This window comes from Sceloporus undulatus, chromosome 2, assembly GCF_019175285.1.
Source record: "Sceloporus undulatus isolate JIND9_A2432 ecotype Alabama chromosome 2, SceUnd_v1.1, whole genome shotgun sequence".
Lineage (NCBI taxonomy): Eukaryota > Metazoa > Chordata > Lepidosauria > Squamata > Phrynosomatidae > Sceloporus > Sceloporus undulatus.
Genome location: NC_056523.1, coordinates 110,273,534 through 110,292,502, shown reverse-complemented (window position 1 = coordinate 110,292,502; position 18,969 = coordinate 110,273,534). Strand labels below are relative to the sequence as shown.

Sequence of the window (18,969 nt, the reverse complement as noted above, 5' to 3'; positions counted from 1 at the left end):
AAAAATTGATGGTTTTAAAAAATGTTAATATAAATTCATGTTTCTTAGGCATGATCAAAATGGAGGACATTTGGGCATTATTCCTAGACAGATGACAGAAATGTACTTTCCTTTTTGGCCAACCTCCCCTCCCCCCATTCCAAACAGCACATTTGGGCATTGAACGTGGCTTTACTTAACATGGCCTCTTGCATATTTCAGAGGCTTATTTGATAACCAAACTCTTTGGGTTTCACACTGAACATGCTATGCATACTGAATATGTCAAGGTGGTTTAACAAGAAGTGGGTTTGCCCTCGGATTCAACTGTACTTCTCAGAAGTGTGTATTTGGTCAAGGGACTTTGGGGGTTTTTTCACTGCGCATGAGTTTGTAAAAATCAGAGCAACTTACATTGGTTGTGCCTCAGAAGCTGGCTCATTTCATCATCATCATCATCATCATCATCATCATCATCACCACTATCATCTTCCTCCTCCTACTCCTCCTTCCTCCTTGTCTTTCCTCCTTCTTCCTTCCTTCCTTCCTCCCTCCTTCCTTCCTCCCTCCCTCCTTCCTTCCTTCCTTCCTCCCTCCCTCCCTCCCTCCTTCCTCCCTCCCTCCCTCCTCCCTCCTTCCTCCTCCCTCCTCCTCCTCTGCCTCCAGGCCCAAGCGGAGGAGGAGGGGGGTGGCTGCCTTGGCGCACTCCCCCCCGCCCGCGTGCCAAGGCCGCAGGCAGGCAGCCACCCACCTCCGTGCGACCGTGCCAGGCGCTTGCCTTGGGCCTGGCAGCAGAGGCAGAGGAGAGGCAGAGGGCCTGCCTGGCTTGGCGCTCCCCGCCCACGCCAAGGCAGCAGGCAGGCAGCCACCCACCTCCGCCTCAGCCTCCTCCTCTGCCTCCCCTCCCGGGCCCAAGGAAGTGCCCAGCGCGGAAGCGCGCCAGGCGGAGGAGGCAGTGGGTGGCTGCCTGCATGCTGCCTTGGCGCGTGCGCAGGCAGGGAGTGCCAAGCCAGGCGCACCTCTGCCTTCTCCTCCGCTTGGCGGCGGCCTGGAACGGAGGAGGAGAGAAGGATGCGCCTCCTGTGCGTGCCCGCGCCCCCTCCCCACCTCCCTGCCTCCCTGCCACCCTTCTCCGCCTCCCCGTGAGGCCGCGCCACCCACCTCCTCCTCCGTTCCAGGCCACGCGGCTGCGCGCAGGAGGTGCATTGCCTCCTCCTTCACCTCCTCCTTCGCCTGTCGCCTCCTCCTTCACTTCCTCCGCGCGGCCTGGAACGGAGGAGGAAGTGGGTGGTGCGGCCGCGCAGCGAGGCAGGGGAAGGTGGGTTGGCGTCGCATGGGCCTCAAACCGGGGGCTGGGGGCCAAACAGGACCGGGACCGGGAGGGGGCCCCCAGAAGCGGATTTGTCCCAGGGGCTGCCGGGATATGGCATCCCTATGTCTACCTATATATAAGAAAGTAAAGGTTCTGTTCATTTTTAATTTCCCCTTGAAATCCATGGTACAGAAGAAAAACATATTAAGGACAGGATTAAAGACCAAACCAAAGATGCTGTTAGTCCCTTACATAGTTCTGTCATAAATGCAGGTGTCTTTTTCTGACAAATAGGCAGTGAGGCACACTGATCTAGACTTGGGCCTCACATAGGGTATGTGTGTGCCTTCCAATCACCTGTTGACTTATGGCAACTTCATGAATTCCATACAGTTTTCTCAGGCGAGAAATAGTCAGAAGTGGTTTTGCCAGTTCCTTCCTCTGAAACATAACCTCCAGCACCTTAGTGTTCATTGGTGTTCTCCCATGTAGGTACGAACCTCGGATGATCCCACTTAACCTTCCAAGAGCAGATAGGATCTGGTGTCTTTAAGGTATTTGGGGTTTTTTAACTTTTTCCCTCCACTGTGGGCCTGATGTAGACTGGGAAGCCGACACCTGTAATTTGCATTATAGAAAAAGGGCCCGAACAGGCAGGCCAAAATAAAACTGCTTCGGGTCACTTTGGAGGTATGAAGTTTAAATGACACACACATCTTAAGAGGCTGGAAGCTGTGCCAAAGTTGCACTCCAGTCCTTAGGACTGGAGCGTGGCTTTGGCACATCTTCTGGCTTCTTAGGATGCATACATCATTTAAACAGCATACCTCCAAAGTGACCCGAAGCAGCTTTATTTTGGCCTGTCTGTTTGGGCCCAAAGAGTACCAACTGCTTCAAGGAGACCTTTCTTAAGTACAGATTAGAGGTACCTAACCTTGCAGACTAGGGTACCATATTGGACTCCTCCCATATGTTGGCTATTAAATTCTTCCAGCCACCAATCCTAAGTGTAGCGTTTACATGACTAACACTGCATGTAGTCTGGCACTAAATTAGGTGAATTTGTTAAGGATAGAGGAAGCATTTCCTGATTTAATACTTGCTATAAATGAATACTCTGTGGTGCAGTGAAGGCAGATCATTTCCTTAACTGTTAACTAATGATTTTTGCCATAGCAGAAGCATCTGCTGAAGTGTCATGTGGTTGGATAAGTGGTTCAGATTTTCCTTGGTAAATCACAACATCAGGAAAGCCTCTTGGAATATTGATAGTTGTCTCATCCATATAATTAGGGTTGCCATAAGTGAGGACCTCCAAACCGGGACAAATGTAGGACAAATGCAGGACAACATTTTCAAATGTTTTATAAAAATGGAGGACACGCAAAAAATTGAGGCTTTTTTTAGAAATGTTAATATAAATGCATGTTTCTTAGGCATGATCAAAATGGAAGACATTTTGACATTATTCGTAGACAGATCACGGAAATGTACTTCCCTTTCTGGCCACCCCCCTCTCCCCATTCCAAACAGCACATTTGAGCATTGAACATGGCTTTATTTTAACATTGCCTCTTGCATATTTCTGAGGCTTATTCCACAACCAAACCCTTTGGTCAAGGGACTTTGGTTTTCCTTCATTTTGACTTGTTTTGTCTGTATTCCACCCCACTAAATAAAGGAGACATGAAATGGAGTTAATGGGTACAAGTTGTTAAACAAAAAAGTCTATTATTTCTATTATTTACCAGCAACTTGCAAGGCAAAATCTCTTCCTTCACCAAGCCATTGAAAACCAACCCAAATGGAGAGCTGACTGCTTCTTTCCCATTGGTCAGCTTCGGGAGAAATTTGCATATTACAAGGAAAGGTGTTTAGGGCCTCAAAAACGATCCTGTGATAAAGAATTACAACAATACTGAGTGGTAGACACTGAAAAGATGAGGCATTTAGACTCCCAGTGAAACAGGAACGATTGATGGCCTTCTTTTCTTTGATATGGGGGGAGGTCCCGGGGAGGGGCCAAACCAGGGCGGGACCGTGTGGCCCCGCCCCAAACTGGGAAAGTCCCGCCCCCAGGTGGGATATGGCAAGCCTACATATAATTATCAGCAGCAAGGCCCTATCTTGATGATTTTGGAACTAGTGGTGGTTTCTCAGCAGCTGTCAACTGAACCTGTTGCTCTGATAATGAGCCTATGAACAGGAATGGCAGTAAGCCACTGGTGTGTCAGAACAGGATATAGTGCCCTCACATCTGTGTAGGATTCAGAAAACTTTATTTTGCGGTGATACAGTTTTCAGAGTTCCCAGAAGGAGATTTTATAGTGATGAGGGGCTTAACACAGAAGAGTTAAAAGTCATGTTGGAATGCAGATAGGAAAAGATTAAAGTGTTGTGAAAATATATAATGCTCTCTAATGTAAACAACAAACAAGAAAAACTTGTCATCAAGGTGACTGTGCAGTGTGGGAAAAACCTTAAAGTAGGAAGTTGTGAGACGCCCAACCCTTAAAAAGAAGGGGACTCTGGATTATTCTTTCTAAAAGTTGGCATTTTATCAAGCTGCAGGAGAGAGAGGGAAGGGAAGGGAAGCTATTTCATGAGCTCTGCTAGGAGATCAACTTCCCCTTGCTGTCATGCTGCAGCAAAGAGAGTGTGAGGGTTTCCTTAGGGTTGTCGTAAGTCAGAAATGACTTGCACACAACAACAATAGGAGTGGGCAAGTGAGTGAGACTCAAAGGCCAATTTTACACTCTTAGGAGTCACTATAGACAGTGAAGACCCTGAGTATATGGGGATATAATTCCCTCCAAAATTCAAAACTAGAAGTCACTTCTAGTTTCATGGGACAGGTGAATTTTGAGGGGAGCCTTGTGGGCTTCATGCTCCTGATTTTCATGCAAAACCACTACTCATGGAGGCTTCCAGAAGTGAAAAATAGCTTGGGGCTGAAATATTTTTGGTGTAGGGATCAGAAGTCTGAAGGGCCTGCAAAAACAGTCCAAGCCCCCACATGCTGCCGACTCCTTTCCCTTTCAGTGTGTGTGTGTGTCCACACACATGCTTGATGGGTCTCCTCTTTTTCCTATTTCAGGTAGGTATGGGGATAAGGCAGGAAATGGGAAGAGGAGTTAATGCTAAAAGTACCCATGAGTATTTTGCATGTTCTCACCTGTAGTGCATACAAAGAATCATAGGAAGCTTTGCATCTGCACAGAATAGACATACTTATATATGGATGAGAAAGAACCCCTGAATGGTAGTCTTTACAGCTGACTCATGTGAAACAGAGATTGACATCCATTTCAAAAACAAGTCTTGATGTGTTTTTAAGTATGATTTACTTTTATATCTGTTCTTCCTTTTTTCTAGGAAATTCAAATACAGCACCCATAGATTTCACAAGTACTCCCCCATGTGTGTGTCTTGTGTGCCTTCAAATGTCAACTTAGGGTGACCCAATGAATTCCATAGAGTTTTCTTAGGCAAGGAATACTCAGAGGTGTTTTTGTCAGTTCTGAAATATAGTTTACAAGACCTGGTATTCATTGTTGGTCTCTCATCCAAGTACTATCCAGAGATGACCCTGCTTAGCTTCCAGGATGAGCATTTATTCTCTGCCATATGGGATCTGGTGCCTATACTAAATATATTCAGGGCTGTTTAAGCTTCAGCAAGGTGCACTGTGTCTAATGTTTTACCTCCTCCTCCCCTTGAGATGTAAAAAAATCAGGGCCGGGGAATAAATGTTCATCATGGTGAGATAAAGCCTTCCAGATGCATGTCGATGAGCATGTTTCTGAATAACTTCCATCCTTCACAGCTTTCTATTCACATGTAAAATAACACACAAAATGAGATGGAGAGAGTTTTGGCTCCCCAAGTGATGGCTAAAGGAAATGAGGTCAGTGTTCCATATTTGGATTTCTGCAAACTTGACTGTCACAAACAGGTACCCAGCTCCACTAAGTGAGTGACTCAAGTGGTTAAGAAAATAATGCTGCAAGTTTTAAATGCCTTTGGTATTTCCTGGGCAGGAGTGATGCCAGGTTGAGATCCATCTGAAGTCACTCATTGTAATTTCTAACCACCTTCCCTACCTCATTTTGCTGATACATCAGAAACTAAATAACCTCTTTCATAGTTAACCCACATCTGTAGCTTAACCGGTGGCTGCTATTATTGTAATAGTCTAACTGGTGAGACGATAGTCATGTATGCCTTGACCTAATTAATACTCTGAAGAAGTGATGTTAAAAATCTTTCTGTGTATTCCTCAATTAAGGTGGAATGAAATAATTAGCCTGGTTGATGCCACAATTAATTGATAGCTACACAGCAAGGATGTAGCTGTGCTTGTAGAGTTGGCCACTGAAGTGGCAAAAAAACAAATAGTGCCACAATTTTTTTATATCAAAGGCACCTTCTTGGTACTGTTATGTTATTATGATTTATCTGGCATTTGCAACAGGGATTTTAAAAAACCCTAAATGCAATGATACTCTCTAACGTAGCCTGTGGTACTTAAATGAGAACAAAATGCAGATGAGTTGCAGTAAGTTTGTCATTCAGTCCAGGATTATAACAGTATATACAGTAAGAGGAAGAGGACAAATCATCCTTGTATAACTACTTTACATCTGTTGTAATGACCTAATACTTGCTATGCTCTTTGTAATAATTTTAAAAATCCTCTAATGTAGTTATCAATGGGTTAGAGCAGCCTTTCTCAAATAGTGGGGCGGGCCCCCCAGGAGGGGTGCGAGGCTCCGTAAAGGGGGACGCGAGGCTTTGTTATGCAGAGGTGTACCTATAACAATTTTATAGACAAATGATACTATTTACAGTCGCGCGGGGGGCGCAAAATGTTTTCTTCTTCCTAGGGGGGGCATGACAGAAAATAATTGAGAAGCACTGGGTTAGAGGAACACATAAAGATACAGATTCTTTTTCATCAGTCCCCCCCCCCCATAAATGATGGTGCAGCAGTTCTGTTAACTCTATATCACCAAGATTTGTGGGGTTTTGAATTCAGTAGTCACATTTCATTTCACTTTTGCCCTTCTCCAGCCTTGTACTGACTTTTGTACTGGTCCTCCTTTCTAGAATTTTAATTTTGTAGTTTTCAGTTTCCTGAATAAATGTCAAACATCCACCCAGGTAGATACTTATGCATATACAGTAACTTGTGCAAGTGTGAGTGAGAGAGTGTGTGTGAGTGTGTGAGAGAGACAGGAAAACATGAGACAAAATTATGGAGTAACTTAAGTTCACATGAACAGGAAATAGGTTTGAATTTTGTGAAAGTAAATTGAAAGAATATATAGGATATATGATGGGTGGTGCACAGATGCAGATGCACTCTTAAGTTTTATGGTGGTGGGAGAAGAAGCAGGCTCATGTGGTTGGATTGTGTGTAGGAAGTAACAGGAACCAAATCAGTCCAAATCTATTATGTTTAACTAACTTGCACTTTTGCACATTTAAAAGCAAGAATTAAGGCATTTTTTAGATCATGGAATGTATTGGGAACTGCCTTTTCTTTTTGCAAGAATCTTAGTATGATGTGAATGCACCCTTAAAAACTGGTGAATGTTGCTGTAGTAAAAAACAATAAAAAGTGTTATGGCACATTAAAGACTAGCTAGCAAATTCATGATGGCATAAGTTTTCAAAGAACTTCAGTTAGTATTTCATGTATCTCCTATATGATGTTCTTATGATATACTTTTAGGGTTCATGGTAAATAAGGGTTTTACTGAGTTGTGCAAAAGTTATGCCCTCACCCTTACAAGTCTGGAAACTTTGGTCCCTTCAGGAGTCCTGCAGAACTGTACCAGCAAAATATAATGTGCTCAACAGGATTCCAGTTACACCTTCTTCTTTGTGGTTTCTGTGATTCACACATATGGGTAGTTCTGGACCTGCCCAGAGGTGCTCTGAAAGCTGTAGAGCTCAGCAATGCTTTGTGGTTGGTATCCCATCCTGACTTCATACCATATGTCTAGGCAGGATTCCCACCCTCCCCTTTGGTTTCTTTCCATCTAAACATCTTTGCCAATTTTGGTTTTATTTCTAAATGAGCCTTCATTTGGACATTATTATGGAGGCTTGCTTAATTCTTTGTTTGAGGGAGTTTCCTTCCCTTCTGTGAGCTGCTAGGCTCATGATATGGAGAGTATTTTTCAAGCAGTATGTTGGCTATGGGAACAAAATTACATAATCTGAGTATTACTTTCACTGCTTCTTTTGCCTAGGATAAGAGCACATTGTTAAAAATGCTGAGGTTGTCTAAAGTTTATTAAGCAGACCCTTACCCTCTGTAATTCTGTTTCCAGAGAAAGATCACAAATGGCCTTTTAAAGAGGCATATCTGCTAGTGCTGATTTTTTGCAGAAACCCTGAGAAGCTTATGAAGAATCCTACAGCTCCCAGGAACAAGAATTGAAAACTACAGCCTCAGAGCAACTGTTAATTGTTCTAACAGAGGGAGTGTGATTTAATGGCTTAAAGAAAACAATGCATTTGACTCCTAAATTGCTTTCTTAATGTTATGACTGGCAGACCTTGGACAAGTAACTTTGCTTCTGTTTCTTATTATGACAGGCTTCAAAATGAGAATAAACTGTATCTCTCTGTCTACTTCCTTAGTTTAATTAATGCTTGCTCAACACTTCTGAGATACTTTAATGAAAGGTGTTGCAAGATTGTCAGAGTGCCGGGGTTATGCCATTCATCCTCATAATTGAGGTGTGTAGGCTAACAGGAAACAGAAGGCTGTGTGCTATTGGTGCCAATTGCAATGAGGAATGTTGACACCTCTAACCTCCATTTTCTTTTATACTAGTCTGGGAACTGTAGTTCCTTCCTTAGTTGGCTAGTGTGTTTCAAACATTCTTGATCTAAGCAGAGAGGAAATGGCCAAGAGGCTGGGCTCATCATAAATCTTAAAATAGAAAAAATAACACCATACTCTGTTGCACTTCCATTTTACTTGCTTGGTCCTGAACATAAATTTGGAAACTAAGACCCTGCTTTGTGTTGGGTTTAGACCTCTCATACTGATTTGAGAACAGGGACGCACAGTGATAACATGGAAACTAAGAACTATGTCATAACTATGAGAGTTGAGAAATGTATTTAAGGCCTGGAACAGATGGGCTGTTTGTGATGCCCTCGTCACGTGCTAGGGCTGCCTCGGGGCGGTGCACCCACATGCCCCTCAACCCTAGCACGTAACGAGGGTGTAACAATGGCGGCACCCTGTATACATGGTGCTTACGTAACGAGTGTGCCAGTGACACACTTGTTATGCCACCACCACGACTTGAGAAGAACCCGCTTTTCTCGGGTTCTTTTTCCGCCGGTGGGAAGCCACGTGGTTTGGTGGCTGCAGCTTCGCTCCAGTGGAAAAACAGGTGCCGGCAGGCCACTGTTTTTTGGTGGTCTGTCCCGCACCTAGGACACTAGAATGTACTGTGGGGCTTGATGAATGGATCCACATGGGCTTGTGCCACGCAGAAGAGAAAGTGCCCTTCCAGCTTTTATCTCCCCCCCTCCCCATTTCTCTATCTTATAATTGGTTGCCTTTTTGAAAATGTGTCTTCCCATTGGTGGGCAACTGCAGGAGGATGAGAGGCCCTTCCATGGTTGCTTGGTTTTTTAAGCGCTGTCCATTAGCTAGTTTTCAGGCCCAAAATTCTGGGGGGAGGGTTAATTGGAGGTCCTGAAAATGTGTGGGCTTCTGGAGGACCTCAGGGGCTGCACATGGGCCATAGGCTGCACTATGCTACAGCCCTAAACTTTGATTGGGAATGAAATTACTGTAGCATTTCCAGAGTAGGTATTGGTTTTCTCCTTTTTAGGGAGAACGGAAAGACTTTGGATCTAGCAGGTCTGAGGCTTCTCTTGATGCCTCTTTGGCCCACACTCTTTTTGACAGAACAGGCTCAAATGAACAAATAGTGACCATGAAGCTTTGCATCACTGCAGCAAGGCTTTCAGCGGTGATGTTTCTTCTCCAGATGTAGACTTTCCTCTCCGTGGGCTGGGCTAGCAGAAGGTTAACAACCCAGTTTATGGTAGCTACCAAAAGGAGTAGCACTTGGGAGGGTTGTTTCTAATGACATTTCTAAAGTATTGATTTTAAGGAGGAAGAATGAAGAAAACTGTCCAAACTGTACATGACCTGTAAGTTTTTTGCAAGACCTGTAGGATTTTTTGAGGCAAGAAACATCTGTTTACAACATACTTGTAGTGGTGTTTGTTATGCAAGAGAGACAAGACAAAGCAGTTGGACCATTTGGCTTGGAAAAACATGTGTGGGGCAGGTTGCATTTCTGGAATCTGTGATGATACTATTAAGCTTATCGCACAGGCCCTGAGGAACGTGGAACAGAAGGGAACGGAATGGGGAAAAAACACATATTACTGCACGGGAGAACGCTGCCAATGCCGCTGGAAGTCCCCAATATGTTTCCCATCTGTCCCACAGCAGCCGATTTTCAAGAACTTCTCAGAATCGTTCTTGAAAATCGGCTGCTGTGGGACAGATGTGTGATATATCTGATGAGGTTGAATTCTGAAGCAAAGGGAGGAAACCAATTTTTTTTCTAAAAAGAAATAATTCATTGTAAAATGTGGGCTAGACAAGGTAAGTGTTACATGGATTTGTAATTGATTGACTGGCCAAACACAAAGCGTGCTCAACGATGGCTTCTTTTCATCCTGGAGAGAAGTGACCAGGGGGGTCTCACAGGGCTCTGACCTGGGCCCAGTGCTATTCAACATCTTTATCAATGACTTGAATGACAGAATTGGGGGCATACTTATCAAATTTGCAGATAACACCAAATTAGGAGGAATAGCTAATACTCCAGAGGACAGAATCAAAATTCAAAATGACCTGAATAGACTAGAAAGCTGGGCCAAAGCTAACAAAATGAAATTCAGCATGGAGAAATGTAAGGTACTGTACTTAGGACGGAAAAATGAAATGCACAGATATAAGATGGGGACACCTGTATGAACGATCCTACATGTGAAAGGGATCTAGGAGTCCAAGTAGACCACAAGTTGAACATGAGTCAACATTGCGATGCGGCAGCTAAAAAGGCCAATGCAATTTTAGGCTGCATCAATAAAAGTATAGTGAATAGATCAAGAGAAGTGATAGTACCACTGTATTCTGCTCTGGTCAGGCCCCACCTGGAATATTGTGTCCAGTTCTGGGCACCACAATTCAAAAAGGATGTGGAGAAATTGGAGCATGTCCAAAGGAGAGCGACTAAAATGGTGAACGGTCTGGAAACCATGTCCTATGAGGAATGCCTTAGGGAGCTGGGGATGTTTAGCTTGGAGGAAAAAAAAGGTTAAGAGGAGATATGATAGCCCTGTTTAAATATTTGAAGGGATGACATTAATGAGGAGGGAGCAAGCTTGTTTTCTGCTGCTCCAGAGAACAGTACCCAGAACAATGGATGCAAGCTACAGGAAAAGAGATTCCACCTCAGCGTTAGGACGAACTTCCTGACAGTAAGGACTGTTCGACAGTGGAACACATTCCCTCAGAGAGTGGTGGAATCCTCCTCCTTGGAGGTCTTTAAACAGAGTCTGGACAGCCATCTGTCGGGGATGCTTTGATTGAGAGTTCCTGCATGGCAGGGAGTTGGAGTGGATGGCCCTTGTGGTCTCTTCCACCTCTACGATTCTATGATCATTTAAAAAAACTTCATGGAAGCTGTTGAAAACAGGTTATTTATTCTAAATATTGATAGCTGAAAACATTTTTATCCAAATCCTCTTTTTTATATGGGGGAAAACATTTATTGCATCCCGTTAAAGCAGAAAGGAAAGGAAAGGTCTGAGAAGTTTTTGATGGATATAATTAGAAAGTAGCTGAACAAGGATATACTGTAAATGTGTTTGTAACAGTAAAATTCAAGGCATTTGACTGATTACCTTCCCCCCCGCCCCGACACTGAAAGATAATAACATCTATATGTGTTGAAACAGTTTAATATGACTGATGAAGAAAAATATGTGCAAATTCTGTTCAGTTGACTTGTCCCAAAACGTCAGTGTCAGAGGCCTCAGTTAAGGAGGCAGTCTCTCCTTCTTGGGGCAAATATATAAGATGGTGATTTGATTTCCTTTCTTACCTAAACCTCTCTCTGCAGCTGCTGCTTATGTAATTTGTAGATCTGGCCAGATTGTCCTGGAAAGCTCCCCTTTCAGCCTTGCTCAAGTCTGCCTAGGAATCTTAAGTATTTATATTTTCTGGAAGCTTCTACAACACAGGAAGATTTGCTTCATTTATTTAAAGTACTGAGTAGAGGCTTGGGGGAGAGTCAAGCTTGTTTATCCTTTCTGCCTTCCCTTCCTCCGCCCTTCCTTTGAGACACCTGTGGAGGCTTAGCATAGGTGAATTGACTGGAAGCAATACCTTAAAACAGTTTTTAATAGTATATTCCAAATAGCTATGCTCTGGTGGTCCACGAGGCAAGCAATATCGTTATTAGGACCAGCCAAATTACTACAGAAGTGTGCATACTTTCAGGTTCTCCACAACATTTCATCAGTCTTTATAATGGGACAGACTTCATTGAAATCAACTCCCAAGTGTTAGCTAGTGGTTGGAAGGAATTTAACCCTCAGTTCAAAATCCCTCTTTCAGTGATAAACTAATATAGGTGGGTTACAGACTGCCATAAAGTACGCGCTCCGCGCGTACTAGAATTAGGAAGGGCCGTATTAGGGTTAGGAAGGGTCTTACCTTCCTCATGGCCCTTCTTTGTAGTACGCGCGGAGCGCGTCATAAATGGCAGCGCCCATCCACATGGGTGCCGCCATTTTGATGTCTTGGACGCATAGCGTCCAGATGTGTCACGGCAGAAGTGACGCCGTGAGGGCGCGCTTCGCCCCTCGCAGCGCCACTTCCGCATTTTGAAAAGGAGCGCCATTTCGGCGCTCCTTTTTTGCTGCGCTGGGAAGCCTCGCGGTCTGGCCGCTGGGGCTTCCCTCCGCAGTGAATGGCGGCGGCGGGAAAACGGACACTTGAGGGCGGTCTGTAACCCGCCATAGTGTTATTCATTCAAACTGTCTTTATTGCTTTACAATAGGGGCAGGAATCATACAAGATCAGTACAATTCAGTGGTGGTTCCTGGAGGCAGAGTTTACAGTGGTAGCCAGTGGTTACAAATATTGTACTGGTCCCTAGTATACTAGAAGGAAAAAAACACCCTGCTAGTCCTCCACATCAGATAGCCCAAGAAGCACTACTCTTGGCATCCCTAGCAACATAGCCCAGATCTACAAGCTTTCCTGAAAGCATTGCTTTGAATGTTCCTTGATGGCTGATAAAGCTGTACTCCTTCTGTTTCAAATGTAATGTCTATTAGAATGGCACCTGTCTATGTTGGTAAGTCATTTCCAACTTATGGTGACCCTAAGATGACCCTGTCATGGGTTTTTCTTCACGAGATTTCTTCTGAGAGCATTTGCCTTTACATTCCTCTAGGGCTTAGAGAGAGTGACTTGCCTACAGTCGCCCGGTGGATTTCCATGACTGAGCAGGGATTTGAACCCTGATCTCCAGAGTCCTAGTCCAATGCTCAAACCACTACACCACACTATCTATAGAATGGGAAAATCCTAACTTAGAGAGACAGGTTGCATAGTCTTCTTATAGGATTATACAGTATTTGCTTCCACTATGATCTATATATTCACTTAGTACATTCACATCATATGTTTCAAGGTTTGTATCTCTGTCATGCCTTGCCTAGGCTTAGGCTTGTTCTCCAAGAGTCAGAGGACAAAAGCCCCATGAGATTCCTGCATACCTCTAGCATTCCTATCAGAACCTTCCCCACTCCTGGAGAGGCTACTAGGGGCCTGGACGGACTGGCACTTTGTGCTGGCCTGGGCCTGAACTGGGGCTGCGGTAGGGTGGAGCGTTCACACACTCCCAAACCCTACCACGTGCTGCAGTGCCATCTTGGCGTGCCCGATGACATCTGCCGTTCACACAAGGGCGTCATAACACCACGGCAGTTGCAAAAAGAATGCCCTTTTTTGGGGCTTCTTTTCAAACTGTGCACAGGCCACAGCATGTGGTTGCCACGACTTGCTTCCAGGGCAGAAAGGGGGGGGATCTCGCCGCCACTTTCTGCCAGTTTGTCCAGCCTTTGGCAACAGTAGACCTTAAAGCCCTCTTGGATGGGTTCCTGAGAAACCTCATTTGCTTCTAGTATCAGAGAAAGAGACTGAGTGATTACCCAGTCCTAAACAGCATCAGGGCTGGAGGATACCAGTGACAGTCATCTCCTTTTGATGAAGCACATGCCTTAGAACTGAAATAAACCAGCCTTTTCAAGACTAAGAGGGCTCCTCGGAGTTAGCAGGGCTAATCAGGACAAGTGGATATCTCCAGAGGAAGAAGTGTTGAGAGTGGGCTGTTTGCAGTTGAATCTGGCTGGGGCTTTGCATGACCATACCACAAAGCTCCTTCATTCTGATCTATTCTCTGCAAGGACAACACAGGTCTTACTGTAGGTGTGTGTAACTTAGGGGCTTGTAGCCTCACAAACTTGGTCTCAAAGGCATTAGCCTTTTGTCTTGTTAATGGAATTTAAAGTTTATTTCCTGGACTGAATCCCCCAGGACCCACATAGCCAAAAGGAGGGGGGACCCACCTGCATGAATACCAGTAAGAGTCACTTACAGTTGGCCCGCTGTATCCACGGATTCTTTATCCACAGATTCAAGCATCCACAGCTTGGAAATATTTTAAATATATATAAATTTCAAAAAGCAAACCTTGATTATATAATAGACCCCATTTTACTATGCATTGTATTTAATGGGACTTGAGCATCCACAGTTTTGGTAAGTACAGGGAGTCCTGGAACCTGTACTGTACCACTGTACTTCCATACCATCTGAACTGCGGACAACCAGTGAGTCACATAACTATCTAGCTTGGTATTATTTAAACAAATTGGTGTATCTGTGTGCATAAGAAGGGCCATTGACCAGAGTAGCAGGAGAGAGAAAGCTAGGCAGCTGGTGCAGTTGCAAGAGAAGGGGACTGGAAAGCACCATGACAAAAGAAACCCTCAATTTAGCAATGCCACATTCTGCCAGGTTAAAGGTGGTGGGCATGCAAGACAGGTTTGAATCCCTGCAGTAAAATAACAAATGACAATGGAGTTGAATTGTTATCTGAACAGACTTTTAAAAGAGGCTTGTACACCAGAGGGGAGCTGGACCTAATCTCAAAATAGCATTCCAAGGTTAATCAATGCCAAGTTTCCCCTCCTGGTGTTAGTTCACCTTCTGTACAGTGGTTCCCAACCTTTTGAATGCTGCAACCCTTTAATACAGTTCCTCATGTTGTGTAATACACTTGTGCTGTCTCTCTTCCCTTTTGCAGAGCTTTGTGTTCCTGAGAGAGGAAGGAAAGGGGACACTGAGGGCAGTTCCGAAGCACCTGAGGGGCCCGGAGGTGGCTGCTGCTCTAAAGAGCTTAGCTTTGAGGCCCTTTGTTTGGAAAGTGGTGCTCTGAGGGGCATCCCTGGCGACCCCTGTGAAATTGTTATTCGACCCCCAAAGGGGTTCCGATCTCCAGGTTGGGAACTACTGAGCTATGAGGATGTGTAAGCCCTGCAAATGCTTGACCATTTGAGATTGAGCTTTGATAAGGGCGTGTGCTTTTAACAAAGTATAACTGACAGGATGGGTGCGGTTGTGATCTCATAGATGCAGGGAGAGATGGGAAGGAGGGCAATAAGGTTTTGTTATGAAACAGGCTGTCTGGCAAACTGGCATCCAGCAGGAAGCACTACTTGGGTGCAAATAGTACATAGGTAATGAGGATTAATGCTTCTCATCACTGAGGTCACTCCTGGGAGCTGGGAGGACCATATTACTTAATCCTAAAGACTACATAATCAGCCAGTTATAAACTATACAGAAGGCTTACTTCTGCCTCTAAGGAAACAAAAGCTGCAGTGAGTGAATATCATACCAGATCATCCATGAGTAGACATGTTACTGCCCTTTGTGTCATGTTTATTAATCATTTGTAAAATGTGTTGAGTAATGCTTACGAATAGGTCTTAGGGACTTTTAAAATGAGCGGTGGTGGTGAAGTTCAAGTAGGCAAGAGGAGTAAGGGTGGTGTGTTGCTTTGAAACGGGTTCTGCCTGAACCCACAACCGTGGTACTCATGATATTGCTGATATAATTTGTAGCAACCTCTATTGCTCCATCTGAATCTCTGTCCCTCCTTTAGAATAAGAAGAATGATGGGTTGTCCATTTAGCTGAAAGCTCTTTATCAGAAAGTTCCCAACATGGTAAATCTGCCTCAGTTATATAGTTATCAGATGCTATTTTTAATACTTTAGAAATAAGGAATTTTGTCATTCAGGGCCTAAATACTTGTACTGTAAAGGCATGAGATCCCATCTGATCTTAGCAGCTGAGCAGGCCTAGTCAGTACTCGGATGGAAGACGGCCAGTGAATCCCAGGCACTGTAGGCTACAATATATTTCAGAGGAAGGAACTGGCAAAACCACTACTGAGTATTCCTTGTCTAAGAAGACCCTATGACATTCATGGGGTCACCATAGGTTGATAGACAAAGCAAATACACAAACATATGAGAGATAATGCTTCTGGAAATGTTAGGTGGACCTTCTCATTAGGTATGAAAATTTTCCAGAGAAGTCTGAGTTTCTTCCTGTTTTGTTTTTTCACACTGAAAATCCTTGGTTTGATGTTTCACACATTAGTTCCAGTCAACGTTTTTCATATTGATGGTCAATGGAAACTAATGTAAAAATGAAAAGTTTCCCCAAAAATCAAACTTCACAAATTAAATTTTGATTGATTTGACTGGTTGATTGCTATTTCCCTGGTAATCAAATAGTTCCAGCTTCTCTCCATATGGGGTTGTCTGAAGAAAGAGGATTCATTTTAAGAGAATTCATTCCCCTCAGCTATAATTAAGTTGGTATGAATATTCATTCTTGAAGCCCCTGTTATAAACAGAAAGTATAGTCAGGAAGCAGTGTGTTAGGAACAGAGACAAAAAGGTCTAAGTTATCAGAAGAAAAAGTTAACTGTACTGAGAGAATGAAAGGGAAAGAGCAATCAGCAGAAGTGAAATGGTGCAAGAATTACTGGAATATAGGTGTGATGGGAACTGAGCACTGTCACTTAGGTTTACTCGTAAGCTAATTGATTCCTATTCATCAGTTTCTGTGTACTTAATCTTAGTCCCCAATTCTGCTGTGATGTGTATAGTGGCTCTCCTTTTATTCTTTTTTATACGTTTTAGAAATACTGTGGTAGATTTTATCCTTTATATTATTCTTAATATTCTAATTGTAGGTCCTTGTGTTTAATGTATTATGTACAGTATATTTAAATGTGTTGTTAGGGAGTTATTGTTCATATCATTATTTCAGTTACCTATGGATGTTTGCATTTCAAAATCAAAAATAGATTTTTACTTATAGATTTTTACTAGTGACCGAACATGCCTAAAGCCTACCTCTTGGCTAAAAGGAGATATTTACATGGCTTCCAATGCTTGGAACATCAAGAATGCACATTAGTTCTGTTTGTGTAACACACTTGAGGATATGAAGTGGTGGATGGGTGACCCTGAGCCCCACCTAACTGTCCATAGGTTAGTTTTGTTTGCCTGTGGTTCATTTTGGTCATTTTGGTCATGCAGAGGCTGATAGGGTCAAGCTATAGAGTCTCTCTGCTCTCCCCACCCTGCCATTCAGATGATATTCCCATCCGAATGGTAATGTTCCTTGTATACTTGGTATTTTTTAAAAATGACAACTACACAAGATTTTGTTAGGAAATCATTAGGATTGTCTGTCCCATGAGCATTCAATTAGTTAAGGCCATTTATAGGATATTCCCTTTTCTTTGTGCAAAAATGACTGACTGGAATCCTATAATAAATTCCCCAAAATGATACCAGAACTGACACTGAGGAGGCTGCTCAGAGCAGGTTGTCTTGCCGCATAGTGAAGCGTAACAACTGGGTGTAATTTTTAAGACTGAGCCAGGAAAAATGTGCCAGTTGGACGTTTGGTTCAGTTGTTAACGGATATTTTTTGTTGTTTTGTGCTTTGATGTCAACTCTAATCTATGGCAATCTTATTAAAAGATTTTCTGAGCAAAATTTATTCAGAGCAGGTTACCACTGGCTTCCTATGAGGCTGAGAGAGTGTGACTCGCCCAGGGTCAGCCAGTGGATTCCCATGGCCAAGCGGGGATCTGAATCCTGTTCTCCTGGAGCTCTAGTCCAGCACTCAAACCACTATACATGTATCATATTGGCTTTTTTTAAACCTGAAGCTGATATCCTAAGCTTGACACTGACTTACTTCTATTTTCAGCACAGAAAGAGATTCCATTTTTACTTATTATTTCATTGTAAAGTATTCAGTTTTCCTTGGGCTAATAGGAGGGCTCTAATGATTTCAGTTTATGTTCAGTATAATCATATTCATGCCTCTTTTCCTCACAGCTCAAATGAGACCAAGACAGCTTTGAAACTTCTGTTAGATCTGTAGTTCTACATTATGCATCTCTTCTGGAGAGGAATTGGTTAGCATGTCCTTTTTGAAGAACATTGTGGGTTGGTGGGTTGGTGTTTTTTTTGTTTTGTTTTGTTTTGGAAGCATTTGAGAGCAGGGTTAGAGAAAAGTTGTTTTTATTCTCCTTCTATAGCAATTTCCTTTCCCCGTCTCTCTCTCTCTCTCCCTGTCAAATGATGGTTTTGTTCCTTCTAAAAGGAAGCCTCCTCTCTTCCTCTCCCCTGCAGTGTTAACGAGCTCTACGTTGACGATCCAGACAAAGACAGTGGTGGCAAAATAGAAGTAAATCTGAACATCAGCTTGCCAAACCTGCACTGTGAATGTGAGTACTCCTTCTTGGGGGCTGGTGTTACAATTGTGGTTGAGTAACCAACCACTCTGTTGGCTTCATGTTTCACATTCAGATTGCTATGAGTAATTCCTATTCTTTTCTAGGAAAAAAGGAAGATGCCTTGCTTAGAGTGCATTCTTGCTACGTTTATGAATGGCTTCTTTCTGATAGTGCTAAACACTTATTTAGACAATGGTGTGCTAGGCACTGTACTAAAGTGGCATGGTTCATAACATAAAATAAACGCATTTGTGGAACTGCCTGGCGCCTACTCTGGTGTCATTTTGTGGCGTCAGACAAAGACCTTTTAAATTTTTCCAGACCTTTTTAGTCATCAGCAGCATTAGACTAATCTGCCCGTGTTGTGCTCCTATGTTTTATCCTGTTTCTGATGTCTTACTCCCCGTTTTTGTTCCTGATTGGTTACTCTATTGTTTAAATTATTTCTAAAGTGGCCATAACTTTTAAATTGCTCTGGGGATATTTCCACTGACGATGCAGAGGTATAAATCATGTAAATAAAATTGCTAAGGTAGGAAGAATAGTGGCAAGCGTCCACCAACAGAAGAAAAGAAATGACACTAGGTCTCAAGATGCAATAAAAAAATACCCAACATGTTTTGGTCAGTGTGGAGTCTGAGACCTTCCTCAAAAAATCTGTGTCTGTCTGTCTGTCTGTCTGTCTGTCTGTCTGTCTGTCTGTCTGTCTGTC

General features: G+C 43.4%; 1 protein-coding gene across 1 annotated transcript in view; it reads left to right on the top strand.

The window, feature by feature from the left end:
* The window catches only part of ERGIC1 (endoplasmic reticulum-golgi intermediate compartment 1), an 87,550-nt gene that overhangs the window by 36,135 nt on the left and 32,446 nt on the right, over window positions 1-18,969 (top strand). Inside the window, exon 5 of the mRNA XM_042447521.1 lies at window positions 18,154-18,248. Coding sequence (XP_042303455.1) covers window positions 18,154-18,248 — 95 coding nt within the window. The remainder of the gene's footprint in view (window positions 1-18,153; window positions 18,249-18,969) is intronic.